Source organism: Podarcis erhardii (assembly GCF_964252035.2).
Source record: "Podarcis erhardii genome assembly, chromosome: 9".
Lineage (NCBI taxonomy): Eukaryota > Metazoa > Chordata > Lepidosauria > Squamata > Lacertidae > Podarcis > Podarcis erhardii.
Window position 1 is genome coordinate 80,510,116 of NC_138512.1, and position 19,997 is coordinate 80,530,112.

The window sequence follows — 19,997 nt, forward strand, 5'->3', positions numbered from 1 at the left end:
GGAGACAAAGGGGAGTTGGCAGTTTCCTGCCCCCTGAGGGAAGATCTGATCAGAGTCCTTTGTTTCAGTCCATGCTGAATCCACTCCCATATGCAAGTTCTTTGTGATCTTGATGGTCTTCTGTCTGGGATCATCAGGGTTGGCATAGCCATAACTGGGCAGGGCTCCTGTGGATGTGCTGGGATGGTCAAGGGATTATGGCTGCCCTGTATCAAACCTGCCCCATTTTGTAGTCCTTCCTTCATGGAGTAAAATAAAAGTGGAACAGTGCAAATCCGATGCATGGTTGATTTTCTTATGAATTTAGAACAGAAGTGTGGCGTATGTAGTGTGTGAGTGTGAGTGTGTGTGAAGTTTGTACAAACATAATGATTGGGGTGGGGGGGTTCCTGCTACACCCCTCATGTCGGTTATCGAGTGGGAGAGCAGCAGGAGGTGGCTGGTTCTGCAGAGATCACAAACAGTCTCTGAAACCTGACCAGGTGAGGGAAAACCCAGAGCGAGCATCCAGGATCGTTGCTGGCAGACATGAGTCCTGCCCTGGCGCCCTAGGGAGCAGCGTGAATCCCTGCTTCCTTCTCGCGGGCCGGCCTAGGCCACCTTGTGGCTGGCAGGCTCCCTTCCGCCATCATCCAGGCCCACCAGCTTCTCCGAAGCCTCCCAGAGTTTGCGGCCGATGGCGGGGTCTTGGGCGAGGGCCGAGGGCAGTGCCAGCCTGCAATCCCTGTCAAAGTACTTCCCCGAGATGCCCTCCACTTCCTTGGACACAGCGCAGTACGTGGTGCTGAAGGAGCCCTGCGTTGGCGACTGGGGAGGAGGCAAAGAAAGAGGGTCAGCCAGCTCCACAACACGGAGCCGTCAAGTTGGAAGGGACCCCCAAAGGTCATCCATCCCGACCCCCTGCAATGCAGGAATCACAGCGGAGGAATCCACTTGAAAGCCTCCAAGGGCCACCCATTTCTGAGGAAGTCCCTTCAGTCGGAATCTCCTCTCCTGCCATTTGGAGCCATGGTTTGGGTCCTGCCCTCTGGAGTCGCAAAAAAACAGGTTTTCTCCATCTTCCTTGGGGAGCCCTTATTTGGAGAGGGCTCTGCACCTTCTCTTCTCCAGGCTAAACACCCCCAGCTTCTGCTTTGTATGCTAAGGGTGGGGGGAGAGGACGCCCTGGGTTAGATGTCCTGCAGCAGCCGTTCTCCACCTCTGGCCTTGCTAGCTAGGGGTGATGGGAGTTGTAGTCCAACAACACCTGGGGACCCACAGGTGGAGAAAGGCTGTCCTGCAACAAGAATGGCAGGTGAGAGGCAGGAGAGGGGCATCCATCACACTCAGGGATCCACCTGCGGGCAGGTTGCCCTCCCTCCCTCATCTCACCCCGGGGCAACAACATGAAGGGAGGGGCAGAACAGATAATGGATAGGAATAAACTGCCTCTGTTGGAAGACGGGATGCAACTCAGCTTGCAGAAGAGGGGTAGTTAAAGCTCTGGTTTTCCCAGTAGTGATGTATAGAAGTGAGAGCTGGACCATCAAGAAGGCTGATCGCCGAAGAATGGATGCTTTTGAATTCTGGTGCTGGAGGAGACTCTTGAGAGTCCCATGGACTGCAAGAAGATCCAACCTCTCCAGTCCGAAGGAAATCAGCCCTGAGTGCTCACTGGAAGGACAGATCCTGAAACTGAGGCTCCAAGACTTTGGCCACCTCATGAGAAGAGAAGACTCCCTGGAAAAGACCCTGATGTTGGGAAAGATGGAGGGCGCAAGGAGAAGGGACGACAGAGGACGAGATGGTGGGACAGTGTTCTTGAAGCTACCAGCATGAGTTTGACCAAGCTGCGGGAGGCAGTGGAAGACAGGAGGGCCTGGCGTGCTCTGGTCCAGGGGGTCACAAAGAGGCGGACATGACTAAATGACTCAACAACGGAAGGCAGATGGAGGGGGGCCCGAGAGCTTAGTGTCGGACTAGAACCTGTGAGAGACCTGAGTTGAAATCCCCCCTTCACTTGACACTGGCTGAGCTTGGGAATTGGCGAAGTCTCTGCCCCTGCTGACTTTTGCACTTCTGGTTTCTTCGGCTTTATTCATTGTATTTGTTCTTGCTCTTTTATCCCACCTTTTTCTCTGAGGAGCCGAAGGTGGTTCGCACGGTTCTTCTCCCCCCCCCCATTCAATCCCCGCAACGACCCTGTGGGGTAGGCTTGACCCTAAGGCTCTGAGAGGCAGCGACTGGCTGCCCCCAAGGACCAGCCTCCATCCCATCTCACCTTGAGGAAGAGGATGCCCACGAGATGGAAGAGGAGGCGAACCCACCAGCTGAAGTTCTGCATGATCTCTGTGTGGACGATTCCTGGGCTCACAGCATTGACGGTCACTCCTGCAAGGGAAGCGGTTCCTCAGTCACCGAGTGCCAGGGCAGGGGGCACGCAGTGCCCAGCTCTGCCACCCCTGGCTGGCAGCAGGGCAGATCTCTGACTGGATCATTACAGAGTGAGAAATCTTGAGCAGGGGGCAACCAGTCTGGGTCCGTGTGCAAGAAAGGTCCATCATTAGAGCAATCCAGAAATGTGAACATTTTGGGGCCCCACCCTCCCACGACACATGGCCCAAGCGTGCTGGTGTGATCCACCTTAGAACACGAGAAGAGCCTGCTGGGTCCGGCCAAAGGGGGGCCATCTACACCAGCCTCCCGTTCTCTCAGTGACCATTCAGTTGCCCCAAAGAAAAGTAATCATACGTTTCCGAGCACCATTCAAAGTGTTGGTGCTGACCTTGAAAGCCCTAAACGGCCTCGGTCCAGTATATCTGAAGGAGCGTCTCCACCCCCATCATTCTGCCCGGACATTGAGGTCCAGCGCCGAGGGCCTTCTGGCGGTTCCCTCATTGCGAGAAGTGAGGTTACAGGGAACCAGGCAGAGGGCCTTCTCGGTAGTGGCGCCTGCCCTGTGGAACGCCCTCCCACCAGATGTCAAGGAAATAAGCAGCTATCTTATCTTTAAAAGACATCTGAAGGCAGCCCTGTTTAGGGAAGCTTTTAATGTTTAATGTTTAATGTTTAATAGGTTATTAATAGGTTATTGTATTTTAGTGTTTTGTTGGAAACCGCCCAGAGTGGATTTCCAGAGGAGAAATCCAGCCAGATGGGTGGGGTATTATTATTATTATTATTATAATAAATAAACAAACAAATAAACAAATAAATAAATACCAGTTATCATTATCATTATATAATTTATTATTTATACCCCGCCCATCTGGCTGCGTTTCCCCAGCCACTCTGGGCAGCTCCCAACAGATTAAATACAGAATAAAACATCAGACATTAAAAGCTTCCCTAGGCAGGGCTGCCTTCAGATGTCTTCTAAAAGTCAGATAGTTGTTTATCGCTTTGACATCTGCTGGAAGGGCGTTTCACAGGGCGGGTGCCACCACCAAGAAGGCCCTCTGCCTGGTTCCCTGTAACCTCACTTCTCGCAGGGAGGGAACCGCCAGAAGGCCCTCAGAGCTGGACCTCAGTGTCTGGGCTGAACGATGGGGGTGGAGATGCTCCTTCAGGGATACAGGACTGAGGCCGTTTAGGGCTTTCAAGGTCAGCACCAACACTTTGAATTGTGCTTGGGAGGCCACAACCCCCCCACCCTCACAGAGTTTTCCAGCAACTGGGGTTCAGAGACATTTCGGCTTCCAAGTGTGGAGGCTGAGCAGAGCCCCCCTGGCTAGCAACTTTCAAGAGCCCCCTCCTCCTCCAAGAATTTGTCCAATCCTCTTTTGAAACCACCCAGGTTGGTGGCGATCCCTGCCTCTTGTGGCAGGGAGTTCCAGAGTTCAACTCTGTGCTGCATGAAGGACTTTCATCTGTTCCAGATCTTCCAGCATTCAGCTTCGTTGGACGGCCACAAGTTTCTAGTGTGAAGGGAGAGGGAGGAAAAACTTTTCTCTGTCTTCCTAGCCCATTGGAGGAGAATCTTATCCCACTCACACCCAGAAAGGGCATCGTGGTCCAGGGGCAAAGGGGTGCGTCTGCAACACAATCTGGGCTTCCATGTCTAGGTGCCCCCCCCCAGAGCAGCACCATGCGCAACCAGCAGCAGCAACGGGCTCTGAGTCACAGGGGAGCTTTGCTGAGCACTGCCCCAAACTTTTAATGCTAGTTTCCACTCCATAGTTTTTGCTTTTGTAAAAAAAATGTGATGGGCTGATATTTCACAAGAGCAGACCAGAAATAAAAATTGAATTAAAAATGTTTTCCCAAACATATCCCACAATGCAAATTGATGTTGGTGGGATGCTGGAGCTGGAGGGGGGGGTCTGCCACGGTTTTGTGACTGGCAAGGGGGGGGTTCTGCCACTCTGAGCTCCTTGGAACTGGCCCAAGTCCTTCATGGCCAACCAATCCCAGCAGAAAGCGCAGCTCAAAGTCAGCACTGACCAGTGGGGAAATGGGTCAAAGTTGTGCCATGTGATTGACACCTGGACAGGACCACCCACCTGTCTGGGTGGTCTGCCAAGGTCAGGCTGGATGCCAGTTGCCCACCTCTGAAGTAATTGTGGGGTGGGATGGGGGGCCTTGAAGTTTTTAAAGCTATCAATGGCTCTACCTCCTCAGTTGGAAGCTGCAATGCTCTGCGTCCCAGTTGCTGGAAACAGCAAGAGGGGAGAGTGTTGTGTTCGAATCCTGCTTGCGGGTTTCCCATCCTGGGCACCTGCTTGGCCACTGTGAGAGCAGGAGGCTGGACTGGATGGGCACTGGGCCTGATCCAGCAGCCAGACTCTTCTGATGTTCTTACTCAGAAGGTAGCAGGCTCTCCTTCCTTGGGTGTTTCCAAACAAGGGTTGGGGGGGCATCTCAGAGATGCATTGCAGGGGATTGCACTAGATCAGGCACCCCCCACCTTCAGCCCTCCAGATGTTTTGGACTACAATTCCCATCATCCCTGACCACTGGTCCTGTTAGCTAGGGATCATGGGAGTTGTAGGCCCAAACTGTTAGTTTCTGTTCTTCTCACTGTGCAGCTGCGCCGAGTCACAGGACACTGTTTACATTCCAGAGACAGTCCAGACTCTTGGAGTCTCACGGGTAGGAGACGGGATGTGACGTGAGTGTGGTTCCCTGATTCCTTTGTTCCTTTGTTCAGTTGCTCTCTGCTTTCATAGAGAGAGGACGTCTTTTCTGTTCTGCGTAGTTAAACTCTTTAAAATGTAGCCATAAATCTCATCACTTCCGCATGCTGTTTTAATGCTCTGCTGGGAGGACGTGCCTTGGAGCCTCATCAAAGGCTTGAGGTCGTCAGTTAATCGTCGGGAGGCGACTCTGAAGGCTCGGGAAGAAAATGCGCTTTATCAGCTTGGCCGAGCGGAGATCCCGACATTTTTGGTTATGGGCCCAGATAACAAACGGCAGAAGAACAGAACGCAGCTTATCTTCTCTGCGTGTCAAGAAGGTATCTGGAGGGCCAAAGGTGGGGGATGCCTGGACTCTATCATTCTAGGATTCCCACCCACAGGGCAGCCCCTCAAAGGTAAAGGTAAAGGACCCCTGGATGGTTAAGTCCAGTCAAAGGCAACTATGTGGTGCAGCCCTCATCTCGCTTTCAGGCTGAGGGAGCCAGCGTTTGTCCACAAACAGCTTTCCGGGTCATGTGGCCAGCAGGACTAAACTGCTTCTGGCACAACAGAACACAGTGATGGAAACCAGAGCGCATGGAAATGCCCTTTACCTTCCCACCAGAGCGGTATCTATTTATCTACTTGCACTGGTGTGCTTTCGAACTGCTAGGTTGGCAGGAGCTGGGACCAAGCAATGGGAGCTCACCCCGTTGCAGGGATTCGAACCGCCGACCTTCTGATCGGCAAGTCCTAGGCTCTGTGGTTTAGACCACAGCGCCACCCGCGACCCCGAACCGCGAGAGGGAAGGGCAGTGCGCTGACCCGTCCCCTGCAGCCTCCGGGCCAGCTCCACCGTGAAGAGGACGTTCATGAGCTTGGTGCTGTTGTAGGCCTTGTTGAAGTTCTTCGGCTGCTCCTTTCCGCTCAGGAACTGGACGTTCGCTTCCCCTGCCTGATGTCTGAAGGAGGAGACGTTGACGATGCGCGAAGGGGCCGAGGCCTTCATGGCGACTGCGGGGTTTGGGGGACACAAAAAGGGGGCACAAAGGGTGACAGGCTGGTAGGTAGAGAAGAATGGCAGATCAAGGTGATGGATTATGCCGAAATAGCTAAAATGACCGGAAGAATCAGAAATCAGGAAGACCACAATTTTAATAGGGAACGGGGGACATTGATAATTTAACTTAAAAAAACACTGTAAACAGTTAAAATCTTTGGTAGGATTGGAATAACACTAGTAGTTTAATGGTGAATTTTGGACGCAATGGAGAGGTAAAAGATTTGGATTATCATAAAAGATGCAGCAGGAAATGATTAATAACAGGACCCACAAAGGAGGGAAATCCAAGAGATTATTGGGAATATTGTATCTATGTTGTATGTTGGATATGGGACTGCAAAAGTTAATCTGAAAAAGCAAATAAATTTATTTTTTAAAAAAACTTTTTAAAAAGTGTGATGGGCTGAAGCAAAGACCCTCCTCTACCTACCGGTGAATCGGGAGGGATCGGGGCCGGGCTCAGCCCCTGCCCCTGTCCCGCAACACTCACTTCTCTCACTGCCCCCCAGCGGCTGCTTCCCCAAGCAGACCCACTTTCTTAGCGGGGAAGAGTTCCCATAGCTCGGCGGTTGACACCCAAACTTTTTTGCCCCCCCCCCACTTGATTCCATAAACTGATCCCCAGCAACCCCTTCTCCACCTACAAAAAATAATTATTATTAACATCATCTGAAAATCTGTTTTAGCGTTTTAATTGTTTGCTGTTGTAATTTCTCCTCGATTTTCTTGCGTCCTCTTTTCCTAAGCCACTGCTTTTCTTCTTTTTAGAATCAAGCGGGGAATAGTTTTTATTAAATAAATGAATAGCTTGGAAGAGCGCTTGGCATGACCCTATTTTATTGATAACGCAATAAAATTCAAAACACGAACCAATTAATTCCACGCTTATTCGAAATCCAATGAAATCTGCTCTGTTTAATTAATTTAAGAAAACGGAGGCACTTTATCCAGCAATGCCAGTTTTTTCAAAGCCTGATACTCCTTTACACCTTTGGCACCCCCCTAGGGAGAACCCCATCCCTCCAGGAGACGATATCCCTGCCCCACTTTGGGAACCACTGCTCTCGATGCCTCCTGAATCCCCACAGATAACCCTGGGGGTCAAGCTATGGGGCTGGGAGGGGGAAGAGATGCATGCGTGGCCTTACCTAGAAGCAAGTTGGTGAGAAGGAAGTGGCCCAGGTAGTTGGTGGCAAACATCAGGCTCAGTCCCTCGGGGGTGACCGTGAACGGCAAACCTGGAGGGAGAGAGAAGGTGGGGAGAGAAGACTGGCAGACAGACAGCCCACCTGCCCAGGTGGCAAGCGGGGCTGGGGCTGACACCCTCCAGCCCAAGGTGTTCCTTCCACTCCCTGAAATGGGCATAAGTGAGGTCCTTGCCAAAAGTCTCCCATGGGGCAGATACCAGGAAAGGCACCAGCGGAGAGAGAGGCAGTTTGGTGCAATGGTTAGAGTTGGACTAGGACCGGGGAGGCCAGAGTTCGAATCTCCACCATTTGACCATGAAGCTCCCTGGGTGATCTTGGGGCCAGACACAACCTCTCAGGGTTATTGTTGGGGTGACATGAGGAGGGGGAGAACCAGGGTCAGATTTAGGTTTGATAAGTCCCTAAGCTACTGAAAGTAATGGGGCCCTTTATATTTGATTTGATTTAATTTGATTCCCTCCCTCCCTCTCTCTCTCTCTCTCTCTCTCTTTTTCTTTTCCTTCTCCTCCTGCGATGAGGCTACATTTTAATATTTTAATGTTCCATTATTTTAATGTTGTATTTTATTTTTGTTTTTAAGTTGTAATCATTCTTCTTGTTTTTATTATTGTTTGTAAGCCGCTCTGAGTCCAGCCTTGGCTGGGGAGGGCGGGGTATAAATAAAAAAATATTATTATTATATTATATGTCCAGCTGTCCTTTGTCAACGACAAATTGTCCCTGTTTTTTTGTGTTGAATATATGCTATATGGCAGGGGTCCGGAACCTTTTTCAGCCGTGGACTGATCCACTGTCCCTCAGACCATGTGGTGGGCCAGACTATATTTTGGAAAGGAAAAAAAATGAACGAATTCCTATGCACCACAAGTAACCCAGAGATGTGTTTTAAATAAAAGGACACATTCTACTCATGTAGAAACACACTGATTCCCGGACTGTCCACAGCCAGATTTAGAAGGCGATTGGGCTGGATCTGGCCCACGGGCCTTAGGTTGCCTACCCCTGATATATGGTAATTTATGGATCTAATAGGTCCACACACAACACAAAACAAAACACTGTTGCTGTCTGTAGGTTTTATTTTATTTGTTTTTTTATTTTATATTTTGGAAATGGACATCCAGGTGTTTTCCCCTTTCATTTTTGGGGGGGGCCCAAGAGAGTGGGGCCCTAAGCTAGAGCTTGTTTAGCTTATGCGTAAATCCGGCCCTGGAGAAGGAGGGATGCTGCCTGGAGCTCCTCGGAGAAGGAGGTGAGAAGGAAAGGAAACAGCAACACCGGGAGAGACCTGCTGCTGCTGCTGGATCAAGCCAGGCGGGTCCCGGGAGCCCAGCGAACCTCTTTTGAATTAATTTTATAATGAATGATTTTAGAGTGTTGTGTTGTACTGTTGTACTGTTTTTATTGTTGTTAGCCGCCCTGAGCCCGGCTTCGGCTGGGGAGGGCGGGATATAAATAAAATTTATTATTATTATTATTATTATTATTATTATTATTATTATTATTCGCAGTGGCTTTGACAGGGGTCACCGCATGAGTCTTTTGGGCAGCACCTGAAAGAGCAGAGAGTGGATCTCCGCAGAAGCCAGCTTTGGTGCTCCAGAGAATCCACCCTCTTGTCTTTCCGGCGCAGCAAGACGCTCTTCGCTGTTGTTTTGTGCGGTTTGCAGGAGCGGCCGCTGCCGAGGGATGCTCCGCGGAGGATGACAGGTGAGGCGCGCAGGGGACGGCTGTCTCTCCCCCCCCCCCCCGTGCTTGTACCAGAGGGCTGCTTGTGCACACTTGCCTTGGCGGACCAGCCCTAAGAAGAGGAGGAGCCTCAGGCGGCAAGGAGATCCCAACAGGAGACTCACTCAATGTCAGAGTGGCAAATTAAATTTTGCGAATATTTAGAACTAGCCAAGATGACAACGTCAATTAGAATGCAATCAAAACAAAAATTAAGAAAGGAATAGAAATGGGTTGAAGAATATATTGCACAAAATTACTTCAATAGAAATTTCTGGATAAGTACTGATTGAGTTCATGAAGCTAAGATGCAATGATTTTAAGATAGAGGATTGCTAAATGGGATGAAGAATTATGAACACAATGTTAAAGTTTTAAGGTAGCCAGAAGGATATCATGGCATGTGGCTGAAGGAAGTCACATGGGTGGTATTTGGGTAAATGGTGAGTTGGGTATAGGGCTAGATGTGGGGAATCCGTATATATAATAATATAATAATATGTGTTATGTATAGTGCTGAAATTGTACGGTAACTAACATGTAATATATATATAATAGGAGATCCCAAGAGGTGCCTTTGCTTAGGGGCTGGGGCGCCCTGCTGCGCTGTGGGTGCCTCCCGGGTTTCCAGAATCGGCGTCAATAACACTTTGGTGCAGGCAGCACAGTTCTAGAGGCTCTGTGGCTTCCTAGAGGCCCCCTGGAGAGGGTCCGCAGGCGAGCAGGGGCCCGATCCAGCGCCCGGTGGCTCCTTCCCCCGCCCGCCCGCCCGCCCGCCCAGCCCTGCCACTTACCTGTGGTCCCGGCGTTGTTGACCAGGATGTGCAGCTGCCCCTCTTCCTCCAGGAACTGGCGGGCGAAGTTCCTCACCGAGGCCATGGAGCTGGTGTCCAGGATGCGCAGGTGGACGTCGGGGTTCCCGGTGGCCCTGCGGATCTCCTCCACGGCTGCCGCCCCTCTCTCTCGGCTGCGGCAGGCCAGGATGGTCCGGGCATTCCTGCGCGCCAGCTCCAGAGCCACGCACTTGCCAATTCCTGCAGCAGAGCCGGGGGGGGGGGGCGAGTCAAGGACCAGGACCCGCTTCGTGGGTTTTGGCGGGGGTCGCGGCCGTGGTGGCTCTCCCCCTGGCCCTGACCTGCTTCCCTGACCCAGCTGGCAGCAGCAGGAGCAACCAGACCCGCCCTTCTGCCCAGATCCTGCTCACCTGCCCCCCCCCCGGGGAGTGGGGGTTCCCTGGGAAAGCCCCCAGGGGTCGGTGGGTCTGGCTGTCAGCCAGAAGGTCGGTGGTTTGAGCCCATCCAGGGACGGCTGTGGGCAGGATTCTGGCACTGCGGGGGCTGGACTAGACAGAGGACCCTCGGAGTCCCTTTCAACTCCGCAGTGCTATGAAGTCCGAAGGCATCAGCCGCAGGCCAGCTCTTGCCACCCCCACCCCCAGACCCATTATTTCAGGGGGGCGGGAGGAAGGAGGGCGCACGCAGCAATCCACGCAGGGCTAAATCAGAAGAGGCTGCTGGATCCGGCCAAAGGGAAGCCATCCAGTGCTGCGTCCAGTTCTCACCCTGGCCAACCAGGTGGCTATTATGGGAAAGCTGCAAATAGGATTGGAGCAGCAGAGCCCCCTCCCCTCCTGGGGTCTCCAGCAACCAATACGGTACTCAGAAGCTCTGCTCCCTTCAGCAGCCCTCGATAGCCTTCTCTTCCTCCTCCAGGCATTTCATTTCATTTCATTTCATTTCATTTTATATTTTATTTTATTTTATTTTATTTTACATAACTATTTATTTATTTACACTTTTTCATTTATTTAATTTTGTTTAAACAAAAAATTCCTTCCAGTAGCACCTTAAAGACCAACTAAGTTAGTTCTAGGCATGAGCTTTCGTGTGCATGCACACTTCTTCAGATACACACGAAAGCTCATACCTAGAACTAACTTAGTTGGTCTTTAAGGTGCTACTGGAAGGAATTTTTTGTTTTGACTATGGCAGACCAACACGGCTACCTATCTGTAACTTAATTTTGTTTGTTTGTTTGAAATAATTTTAATTTGGTTTTACTTGTATTACAAGTATAACATTATAACAATACGAACACCCATCTTCACAGATTCCTCCGAATCTCTGGACTTCCCACTTTCCCCTCCTCCCTGGGTCCGCCAGGCATTTTAAAGCCTTCTAGGCTGGGGGTCAGGCAGGCTGCCTCCTGCTGCGAGAGCGAGTTAGATACATAGTTCAACCATGCGCCGCATCGTTGGATCTGTCCGGCTGCAGCATTCCCTCTCTCTTTCGCACACACACAACTGCACAATGCAAGAACCTCAACTAGGTCATACCCGACAGGTGTCCCTCCAGCTTCTGCTTCAGTTAATCCTGAAGTCCCACATGCACGGCGTTATAATAATACTGTATTAGGGTGCGCGTACTTTAAGTGCCATGGAAAATGCATGTCCATGCAGACATAACCCACAAGTTCAGAACCACTAAGAAACATCCGAAACACGCAACAACTGTGTGTCGAGATTTCCACATGGCGGGCGCTTGGACTATATGAAAGTCGGGGGTCCCAACTTTATGATTAATGACCCCCTAGAATCTCGAGCTGAGTTTCCTGTCTTGCAGGAGGTTGGAATAAATGATTCTTGGCAGTTCCCTCCAGTTCTGCAATTCTAGGATTCTGTTTTCCGAAGCGTTCAATGCCACCTTAATCCCTTTGCGCAGCCCCGAGAAGCAGGTAGGATCTACCAGGTTGGGGGTCTGGGTCTGGGTCTGGGTCAAGGCTTAAGCCCCCCTTGCGGACTCACCACTGTTGGCTCCAGTGACCACGGCGGTTTTGCCACGCAGGTCCACGGGACAAGCCGCAGGTTTCCACGCTGCCCTCCTTGCCCAGAGCACCAGGGACAGGACCAGGGTGCAAGGCACCCAGAGAGGGTGCCAACAGAGGGCGAGCAGCTCCATGGGGGCCCCGCGCGTCTCCCAGAGACAGAGCAAGTTCTGCCGCCCGGCAGCCGTTCCCTGCCCCTACTCTTCCCCGGGGCGCTCCGGCCAGACGCTCCGCTCCGTCGCCTGCAAAGAAAGGGAGTTGCCAAGGTGTGCCAGCTCTGCTATTCCGGGGCAGAGTTCTGGTTTAATAAACAGCCAGCTTTTCCACTGGGCAGGGAGCCAGCAGCGAGTGGGTGCGGGTGTTGGGTTACCTGGGGAAATCCAGCCAGATAGGTGGGGTATAAATAATAATAATAATAATAATAATAATAATAATAATAATAATAATAATAATAGGTGTTACCTTAGGACAGAAAAGGGAACGGAGAGCTTCTCCCGTCAGCGAAAATTCCCCTTTCCCCACAAAGCTCGGTATTAATATCCTTGGCCACATTGCGGCAACAAGAAGTGTTTTCGGCATTGCTCTAGTTTCGAAATTTTCATTGAAATAATATAGTCTTTTATTGCGGGTACTCCTTGCGCCTCTGGGAGGTTCAGTTATAGGTTTCTCTATCTTATCTACCTTTTATATTCGCATGGTGTCCTTCATCAAAAGATCGCAGAGCAGTGCGCAATATCGAAACAAAAAATGAGAGCGCAACATGCATAACGAAACCAACACAATGCAATCACCCCCTGCCCGTAAACACGTTTTGAAAGACACGTATCTTGCAAACCACGTGACCACGTGCCACTTGCCCTCTCTTTTCTCTCGACGCCACCTCCGCCTCCTTGTCTGTGCTGTTGTTGAGTCTTTTACTGGTGTCCGCCTCTTTGTGACCCCCTGGACCAGAGCACGCCGGGCACTCCTGTCTTCCACTGCCTCCCTCATGCTGGTAGCTTCGAGAACACTGTCCCACCATCCCGTCCTCTGTCGTCCCCTTCTCCTTGTGCCCTCCATCTTTCCCAACATCAGAGTCTTTTCCAGGGAGTCTTCTCTTCTCATGAGGTGGCCAAAGTCTTGGAGCCTCAGCTTCAGGATCTGTCCTTCCAGTGAGCACTCAGGGCTGATTTCCTTCAGAATGGAGAGGTTTGATCTTCTTGCAGTCCATGGGACTCTCAAGAGTCTCCTCCAGCACCAGAATTCAAAAGCATCAATTCTTCGGCCATCAGCCTTCTTGATGGTCCAGCTCTCACTTCCATACATCACTACTGGGAAAACCATATCTGGACAGCCCGATTTATTAACACAGGAGCAAATGAAGAGCCAGGCTGCCGGATCAGGCCAATGTTGGAAGGGACCACGAGGGTCATCTATAGAGGCCAACCCCCTGCAAGGGAATCTTTTGCTCAGCTTGGAGCTTGAACCCAAGAACTCAGAGATGGAGTCTCTTGCTCTTTCAGCCTCTGCCTCGGATGGTCTGGCCACTTCTGGGCGTCCCACGAACAATCCTGGCTTGTTGCTGGGCGCAGCCTCTGCCTCTGCCTCCAGGGGGCAAAACACACCCGCACCCTGGCAAGTCCCCCCCTCACAGAGAAGGCTTCACTGGGCACCGGGAACCAATGCCCAATTTTCACCCGTTTTGAGCCCGGGTTGTTAATGCTCAGGAAGTATTTATTTTCGCATAGAGGTGGGGCAGGCCAGATCAGTGCCCCCCAACCCATGCAGGAGTAGCATTTTGAGAAACAGCCTTTTGAGGGAAGGCAGGGGACTTCAGCATCACTCGACTTTTCTTTTTAAGAAAAGTCTTTTTTCTCTTTCTTTCTTTCTTTCCTTCCTTCTTAAAAAGTCTATCTTTTTAAATAGAGGAATGTGTGTTTGCACATGGTGGGGGCTTGGTGGAGCTGGAGTGGAGTCAAACAGCATCCAGAAATTTTATATACAACAAGAAGTGTTTTCGGCATTGCTCTAGTTTCGAAATTTTCATTGAAATAATATAGTCTTTTATTGCGGGTACTCCTTGCGCCTCTGGGAGGTTCAGTTATAGGTTTCTCTATCTTATCTACCTTTTATATTCGCATGGTATCCTTCATCAAAAGATCGCAGAGCAGTGCGCAATATCGAAACAAAAAATGAGAGCGCAACATGCATAACGAAACCAACACAATGCAATCACCCCCTGCCCGTAAACACGTTTTGAAAGACACGTATCTTGCAAACCACGTGACCACGTGCCACTTGCCCTCTCTTTTCTCTCGACGCCTCCTCCGCCTCCTTGTCTGTGTTGTTGTTTAGTCTTTTACTGGTGTCCGCCTCTTCACGACCCCCTGGACCAGAGCACGCCGGGCATTCCTGTCTTCCACTGCCTCCCTCATGCTGGTCGCTTCGAGAACACTGTCCCACCATCTCGTCCTCTGTCGTCCCCTTCTCCTTGCGCCCTCCATCTTTCCCAACATCAGGGTCTTTTCCAGGGAGTCTTCTCATCAGGTGAGGTGGCCAAAGTCTTGGAGCCTCAGCTTCAGGATCTGTCCTTCCAGTGAGCACTCAGGGCTGATTTCCTTCAGAATGGAGAGGTTTGATCTTCTTGCAGCCCATGGGACTCTCAAGAGTCTCCTCCAGCACCAGAATTCAAAAGAATCAATTCTTCGGCCATCAGGCTTCTTGATGGTCCAGTTCTCACTTCCATACCTCACTACTGGGAAAACCATATCTGGACAGCCAGATTTATTAACACAGGAGCAAATGAAGAGCCCGGGTTGTTAATGCTCAGGAAGTATTTATTTTCGCATAGAGGTGGGGCAGGCCAGATCAGCGCCCCCCAACCCATGCAGGAGTAGCATTTTGAGAAACAGCCTTTTGAGGGAAGGCAGGGGACTTCAGCATCACTCAACTTTTCTTTTTAAGAAAAGTCTTTTTTCTCTTTCTTTCTTTCTTTCCTTCCTTCTTAAAAAGTCTATCTTTTTAAATAGAGGAATGTGTGTTTGCACATGGTGGGGGCTTGGTGGAGCTGGAGTGGAGTCAAACAGCATCCAGAAATTTATATATATATATATATATATATATATATATATATATGTGTGTGTGTGTGTGTGTGTGTGTGTGTGTGTATATATATATATTTGTTTGTGTGTGTGCGTGTGTGTAATATTTCTGCAATGCATGCAAGTTGGGACTTGATAAGCCTTGGGACCCTTCCAACTATACGATTCTATTATTCTAATCTGGGCATTATGGCATGGTTTGTTCCTGCAGATCATGAGATCAGTGTAGGCGGCATAACTTGAGAGAGACACCCACACACCCCTTAATGAACTATCTCCAACCCGATACTTGGAACTGGTACCACCTCACTGCCCACCCCCAGCTCTAGAAAATAAAGTAACTTCTAGGAAACAGGACAAATGAGATCCTGCGTATGGACCACACTGGGAGTTTGTTAAGGGTGCTGGGAATTGCAGCTGTGACAGGTAAATTACAGTTCTTTAAAGCTTTCATTTGTATGGTGCATTGGCAGGCTGCAAGGAATTTGCATAGGATGAAAGTTAAACCTGAGAAACCAATTAAGAATGGTAATACACAGTATGTAATGGGAAAGCAAAACACTAAAGGACAAGATTCCAGCCCATCTAGTAAAATGCAAGTGGTAGTAGTAAAATTCTTATTTACAAATCCAAGGCAGAAGAGTTGTGTAGCCTTCAGATGGGCAAAGGGGAAGCACAGAGCAGGAGGAGGAGGACCCTCTCAATAAGAGCCCCCCCTGCAAGGAACTAACCCTGGCTGCACATATCAGGGCCTCAGCAGACAGAAGAAACGGAGAGCAGGCAGGCACCTTCCCGGTCCTTTTAAGCCACCTGCGAAAAATGTTTTTCTTTTTAGACAACCCGACCCAGATATCTAGAATGCTGGTTTATTTTTATATATATAAAGAAATATCACTGGTTTTCAATTTTTTTACCATTAATTTTATTGCTTTTTTTGGTATATAATTTTTGTTAAATTTTTTACAATTTAGAATATTCATTTAACATCCTTAAGATGTCGAAGACTTCCTTTCTTCTCTTTCTATGGTTCATTTTACATACTATAAATCCCTGCATATTTTACAAAAACTATACCAGTTTTCCATTATTACATCCATCAAAACCTATTTACACTGTTGAATTTATCTTAATGCTGTCAGTGTCGTCAGCTGTACAAATTTATTTCCCATATATTCAATAAACGTTTTCCACTCTTCTTTAAACATATGTTCTTCTTGTTCTCTTATTCTATATATTAAGTCTGCGAGTTGTGCATACTCTGTCAACGTCAGCTGCCATTCTTCTTTGGTTGCGAGTCGGACCTCACTCGTTTTCCATTTTGTAGCTAACAAAACATGGGCCACAGTTGTTGTGTACATAAATCATCTTTTTTGACACCTGGGAATTTCAGTCTGAATTATCCCCAACAGAAAGGACTCCGTTTTGGGCAGGAAAGTACTATTAAACATTTTTTCCAATTCATTACGGATAATTTCCCAAAACTCTTTCACCCTTTTACAAGTCCACCACATAGGACAGAATGTTCCATTACCTCTTTACACTTCCAGCACTTATCTGATTCAGGATTAAGCAACTTAGCAAGCCTACGCAGAGGTAAATACCATCTGTAAATCATTTTCAGGTAGTTCTCCTTCAAAGAATAACATGCTGTAACTTTCAAGTCACTTTTCCAGTTTTCCCCAGAGGTTAAAACCTATATGGTGTCCTATATCTATTGTCCAGTGTGTCGCTGAGGCTTTAACAAGCTCAACTTTTGTTTCCCAGTCTAATAACAAATTATACATCTTGGACAAAGGTTTCTCTTTGTTTTGTAGAAGTTATTTTTCAAATTGTGAGCTTTGGTCTGAAAAACCATTTTTTTCCTATCTAATTTAAACATTACATGAAGTGAAGGACATGAGGCAGGAATTGATAATGCAGGTGAGCTGCGCACAGGTGGGCTGCATGCAAGCTGCCGGCCAGCCCTGTGGAGGCTCCTTTTATTGAGACAAATATGCAAACCCAAGCAGATACATTTTGGGCTGTGACCCTTACACATCTTCCAGTCCCGAGATTGTGGGGTGGTAGAAAGTTATTTTGGCACCTGTTTCCACCGCGTCATTTTCCCCTTGCACAGTGTATGATGAAGGAGACAAAAGGTCTCAGGGACAAAGGTTACAGACAGGACACCGTAGACTACTGAGACCGCAGAAGGTTAGACAGAGGGAACGATGTTCAGACAGCTGTGGCTTGTCTGGGGGGGGTGTGCCCCACACCCCAAGGTCATATGTGCAGGCAGGCAGACTGTGGCTGCCTGCTGGTGGGGAGTGTGCTCCCTCTGGACCCCACTGCCCACTCCACGATCATCCCTACAGTTATATGTAACTGATGGTATTGTAATCAATCCGTAACATTGCTCCTTGCGTTCTCCATTGATTTCAGTTTGGTTCCCCCCCCCCACACCCTGTAATACACATCAATTCCCTGTCAGTTGCCCACTGTCTATCCATATTAACTCTCTTAAAAGTAAGAGCCTCGATAGGAGATAGCCATAAAGGTGTTTTCCTTTCCAGATGATTTTTACATTTTCCCCAAACTCTATACATATTCTTCCTAAGAATATGGTTCATAAAACTTTTATAAATTTTCACCTTCCTCTACCAAAGCCATGCATGCCAGCCAAATTTTAGGTCATGACCTTCTAAGTCCAGGATGTCTGCATTATCCAATGTAATCCATTCTTTTAACCAACATAAACAGGCTGCCTCATAATACATTTGCAGGTCTGGTAAGGCAAAGCCTCCTCTTTCCTTTATATCTATCATAATTTTATGTTTAATTCTTGACTTTCCCCCCTGCCAGATAAATTTAGAAATAGCCATCTTCCATTCTTTGAAGCTAGCCTGAATAATTAACAACTGGAATTGATTGGAATAAAAACAGCATCCTGGGCAACAGATTCATTTTAATAGCTGAGATTCTACCAAGAAGGATGTGGTCTGCTGGGCCTTTCCCATTAGAGACCGTTATCTTTCTGGGAATTTCAAGGAAGTCGCTGGGCTCCTTGCTTCATCAGCAAAGCACCCTGATATGATCTAAGTCCTGGCTTCCAAATCATGGCATATTTTCCTTTTGCTCCTGCCTCCATGCCTCCTTCCCTGCTGCACATATCAGGGCCTCAGCAGGCAGAAGAAATGGAGAGCAGGCAGGCACCTTCCCTGTCCTTTTAAGCCGCCTGCGAAAAACATTATTCTTTTTAGAAACCCTGACCCAGATATCTAGAATGCTGGTTTCTTTTTATGTTTTTGTTTATTTAAATTATTGCTGGTTTCCATTTTTTGCATGTTTTAACCGGCCATTTTTTTTTTACCATTAATTTTATTGTTTTTAAACCACTCAGTTTTTGTTTTTTTACAATCAAATGGTGTAAACCAATCCTTCTCGCTATGATTACGGGAAAGGAGGCAGCCGGTGGTTCGCCGAGGTCCCGAATGCGGACCACTTCTGACACCAAAACTGTGGAAGAAAACCCAACCTTTGCGATGCGGTTAGGGGAAAGGTCTGCCCAGGACTGTTTCTCAAGACAAGGCCATTGAGTTGGAGAAAATCCCTCTTCTGAACCGACTGACCAATTGAGCCGACAGGTTTTTACAGCGATCACAAAGTTGGCACAGCCCAGCTAAGGACCACAAGGAATGAGCTTTGCAAGAAAAGCTGAAATCACCTTTGACATTCTGCACTTCCTTCATTCTTCATTCTTCTCTTGCACCTTCTAGGAGAGACGTGGCCAAACAGGCTCAAGCTGGTAAAGGTAAAGGGACCCCTGACCATTAGGTCCAGTCGGGGCCGACTCTGGGGTTGCGGCGCTCATCTCGCTTTATTGGCCGAGGGAGCCGGCGTACAGCTTCTGGGTCATGTGGCCAGCATGACTAAGCCGCTTCTGGCGAACCAGAGCAGCGCACGGAAACACCGTTTACCTTCCCACCGGAGTGGTACCTATTTATCTACTTGCACTTTGAGGTGCTTTCGAACTGCTAGGTTGGCAGGAGCAGGGACCGAGCAACGGGAGCTCACCCCGTTGCAGGGATTCGAACCGCCAACCTTCTGATCGGCAAGTCCTAGGCTCTGTGGTTTAACCCATAGCGCCAAACTTGCGCCTAAACACCATCACGGTTCTCGTGGGAGGAGAGAGATGAAGAGAGGTTCTCCTCCCTCCGCAGACTCCATCCCATTCATGGGGTGAGGCTTCTCTCCTCAAATACGGAAACCCACGATGGATCAGAACCTGCTGCGATCTGATGGGCCAGTTCTTAAGGGACAAAGCTCTGAATGGGGGGTGGTCCATGGGGTGCCCTCCAGAGCTGCCATCAGCTCAACCTGACAGCCCCTAGATTATCTCCTGCGCAAATGGCCTCTTCTCAACTCAGTGAACAAGCCACCTGCCCTCAATGAATGAAGGATTCATGAGGGGCCCCCCATGAAAGAGCTTTCATCCCAGCCAGCCAGCCAGCCAGCCAGCCAGCACCCCCTCCCCAAAAAGCTCTGTTCCTGCCCCCTGTGCCTCAAGGGAGGAGCCACCCCACTAGCTAGGCAAGCTCTCGGCTGAAACCCAGCTAGGCCTGCTTGTGTCTTGGGGTCCTGCCTTCCCCCCTCACCTTGATCTGTGGAGGCAACCAGGCAGGAGGGACTGGTGCCTCCGAGCACATGCAAAGTATTTCTCTCTGCCCCCGGAGCATACCTGGGATTGGAGGCAGGGCTTCTGGGCCAGGGCATAAGGTTTCCAGGCAGGCCTGGGCCCCAGAGCCATTCCCTTCTGCAAATTAAAGACACAACTGTCTGCTGGGGGGCATGGATTTGGCTGCTACCCGGAGAACCTGCGGCAGCCAACAATTATTATTTATTAAATTTATATACCACTCTCCATCCAAAGGCCAGCTTGCGACAGAAAACCACAAAATGTGGAACAAAATAATTAAAAACAATGACCATCGCCCCAACCCTGTGGGCACATTAAAAGGTC

General features: G+C 49.3%; 1 protein-coding gene across 2 annotated transcripts; it reads right to left on the bottom strand.

Annotated features, from left to right (window-relative positions):
- Nucleotides 1-402: 402 nt before the first annotated feature.
- On the bottom strand, nt 403-12,174 carry LOC309350271 (retinol dehydrogenase 11-like). Of its 2 annotated transcripts, none has more exons than XM_081877139.1 (6): nt 11,899-12,174; nt 9,890-10,129; nt 7,308-7,397; nt 5,895-6,110; nt 2,261-2,370; nt 403-807 (listed from the first exon to the last, which is right to left on the bottom strand). In XM_081877139.1, exons 1-6 carry the CDS (start codon nt 12,050-12,052, stop codon nt 592-594), a joined length of 1,026 nt encoding a protein of 341 aa, XP_081733265.1. In that variant the 5' UTR covers nt 12,053-12,174; the 3' UTR covers nt 403-591. The 2 variants fall into 2 exon arrangements, with proteins under 2 accessions (XP_081733265.1, XP_081733266.1); XM_081877140.1 differs by having other exon boundaries at nt 5,922-6,110; nt 11,899-12,173.
- Between the last annotated feature and the right edge of the window lie 7,823 nt (nt 12,175-19,997).

Coding starts and splice junctions, on each gene's coding strand:
- LOC309350271 (XM_081877139.1), bottom strand. CDS start 12,052: ATGGAGCTGCTCGCCCTCTGTTGGCACCCTCTCTGGGTGCCTTGCACC. Junction 6,111..7,307: donor TCTCACCAACTTGCTTCTAG/GTAAGGCCACGC, acceptor CAAACCCCGCAG/TCGCCATGAAGGCCTCGGCC. Junction 2,371..5,894: donor CACTGCCCTTCCCTCTCGCG/GTTCGGGGTCGC, acceptor CTTCCCTTGCAG/GAGTGACCGTCAATGCTGTG.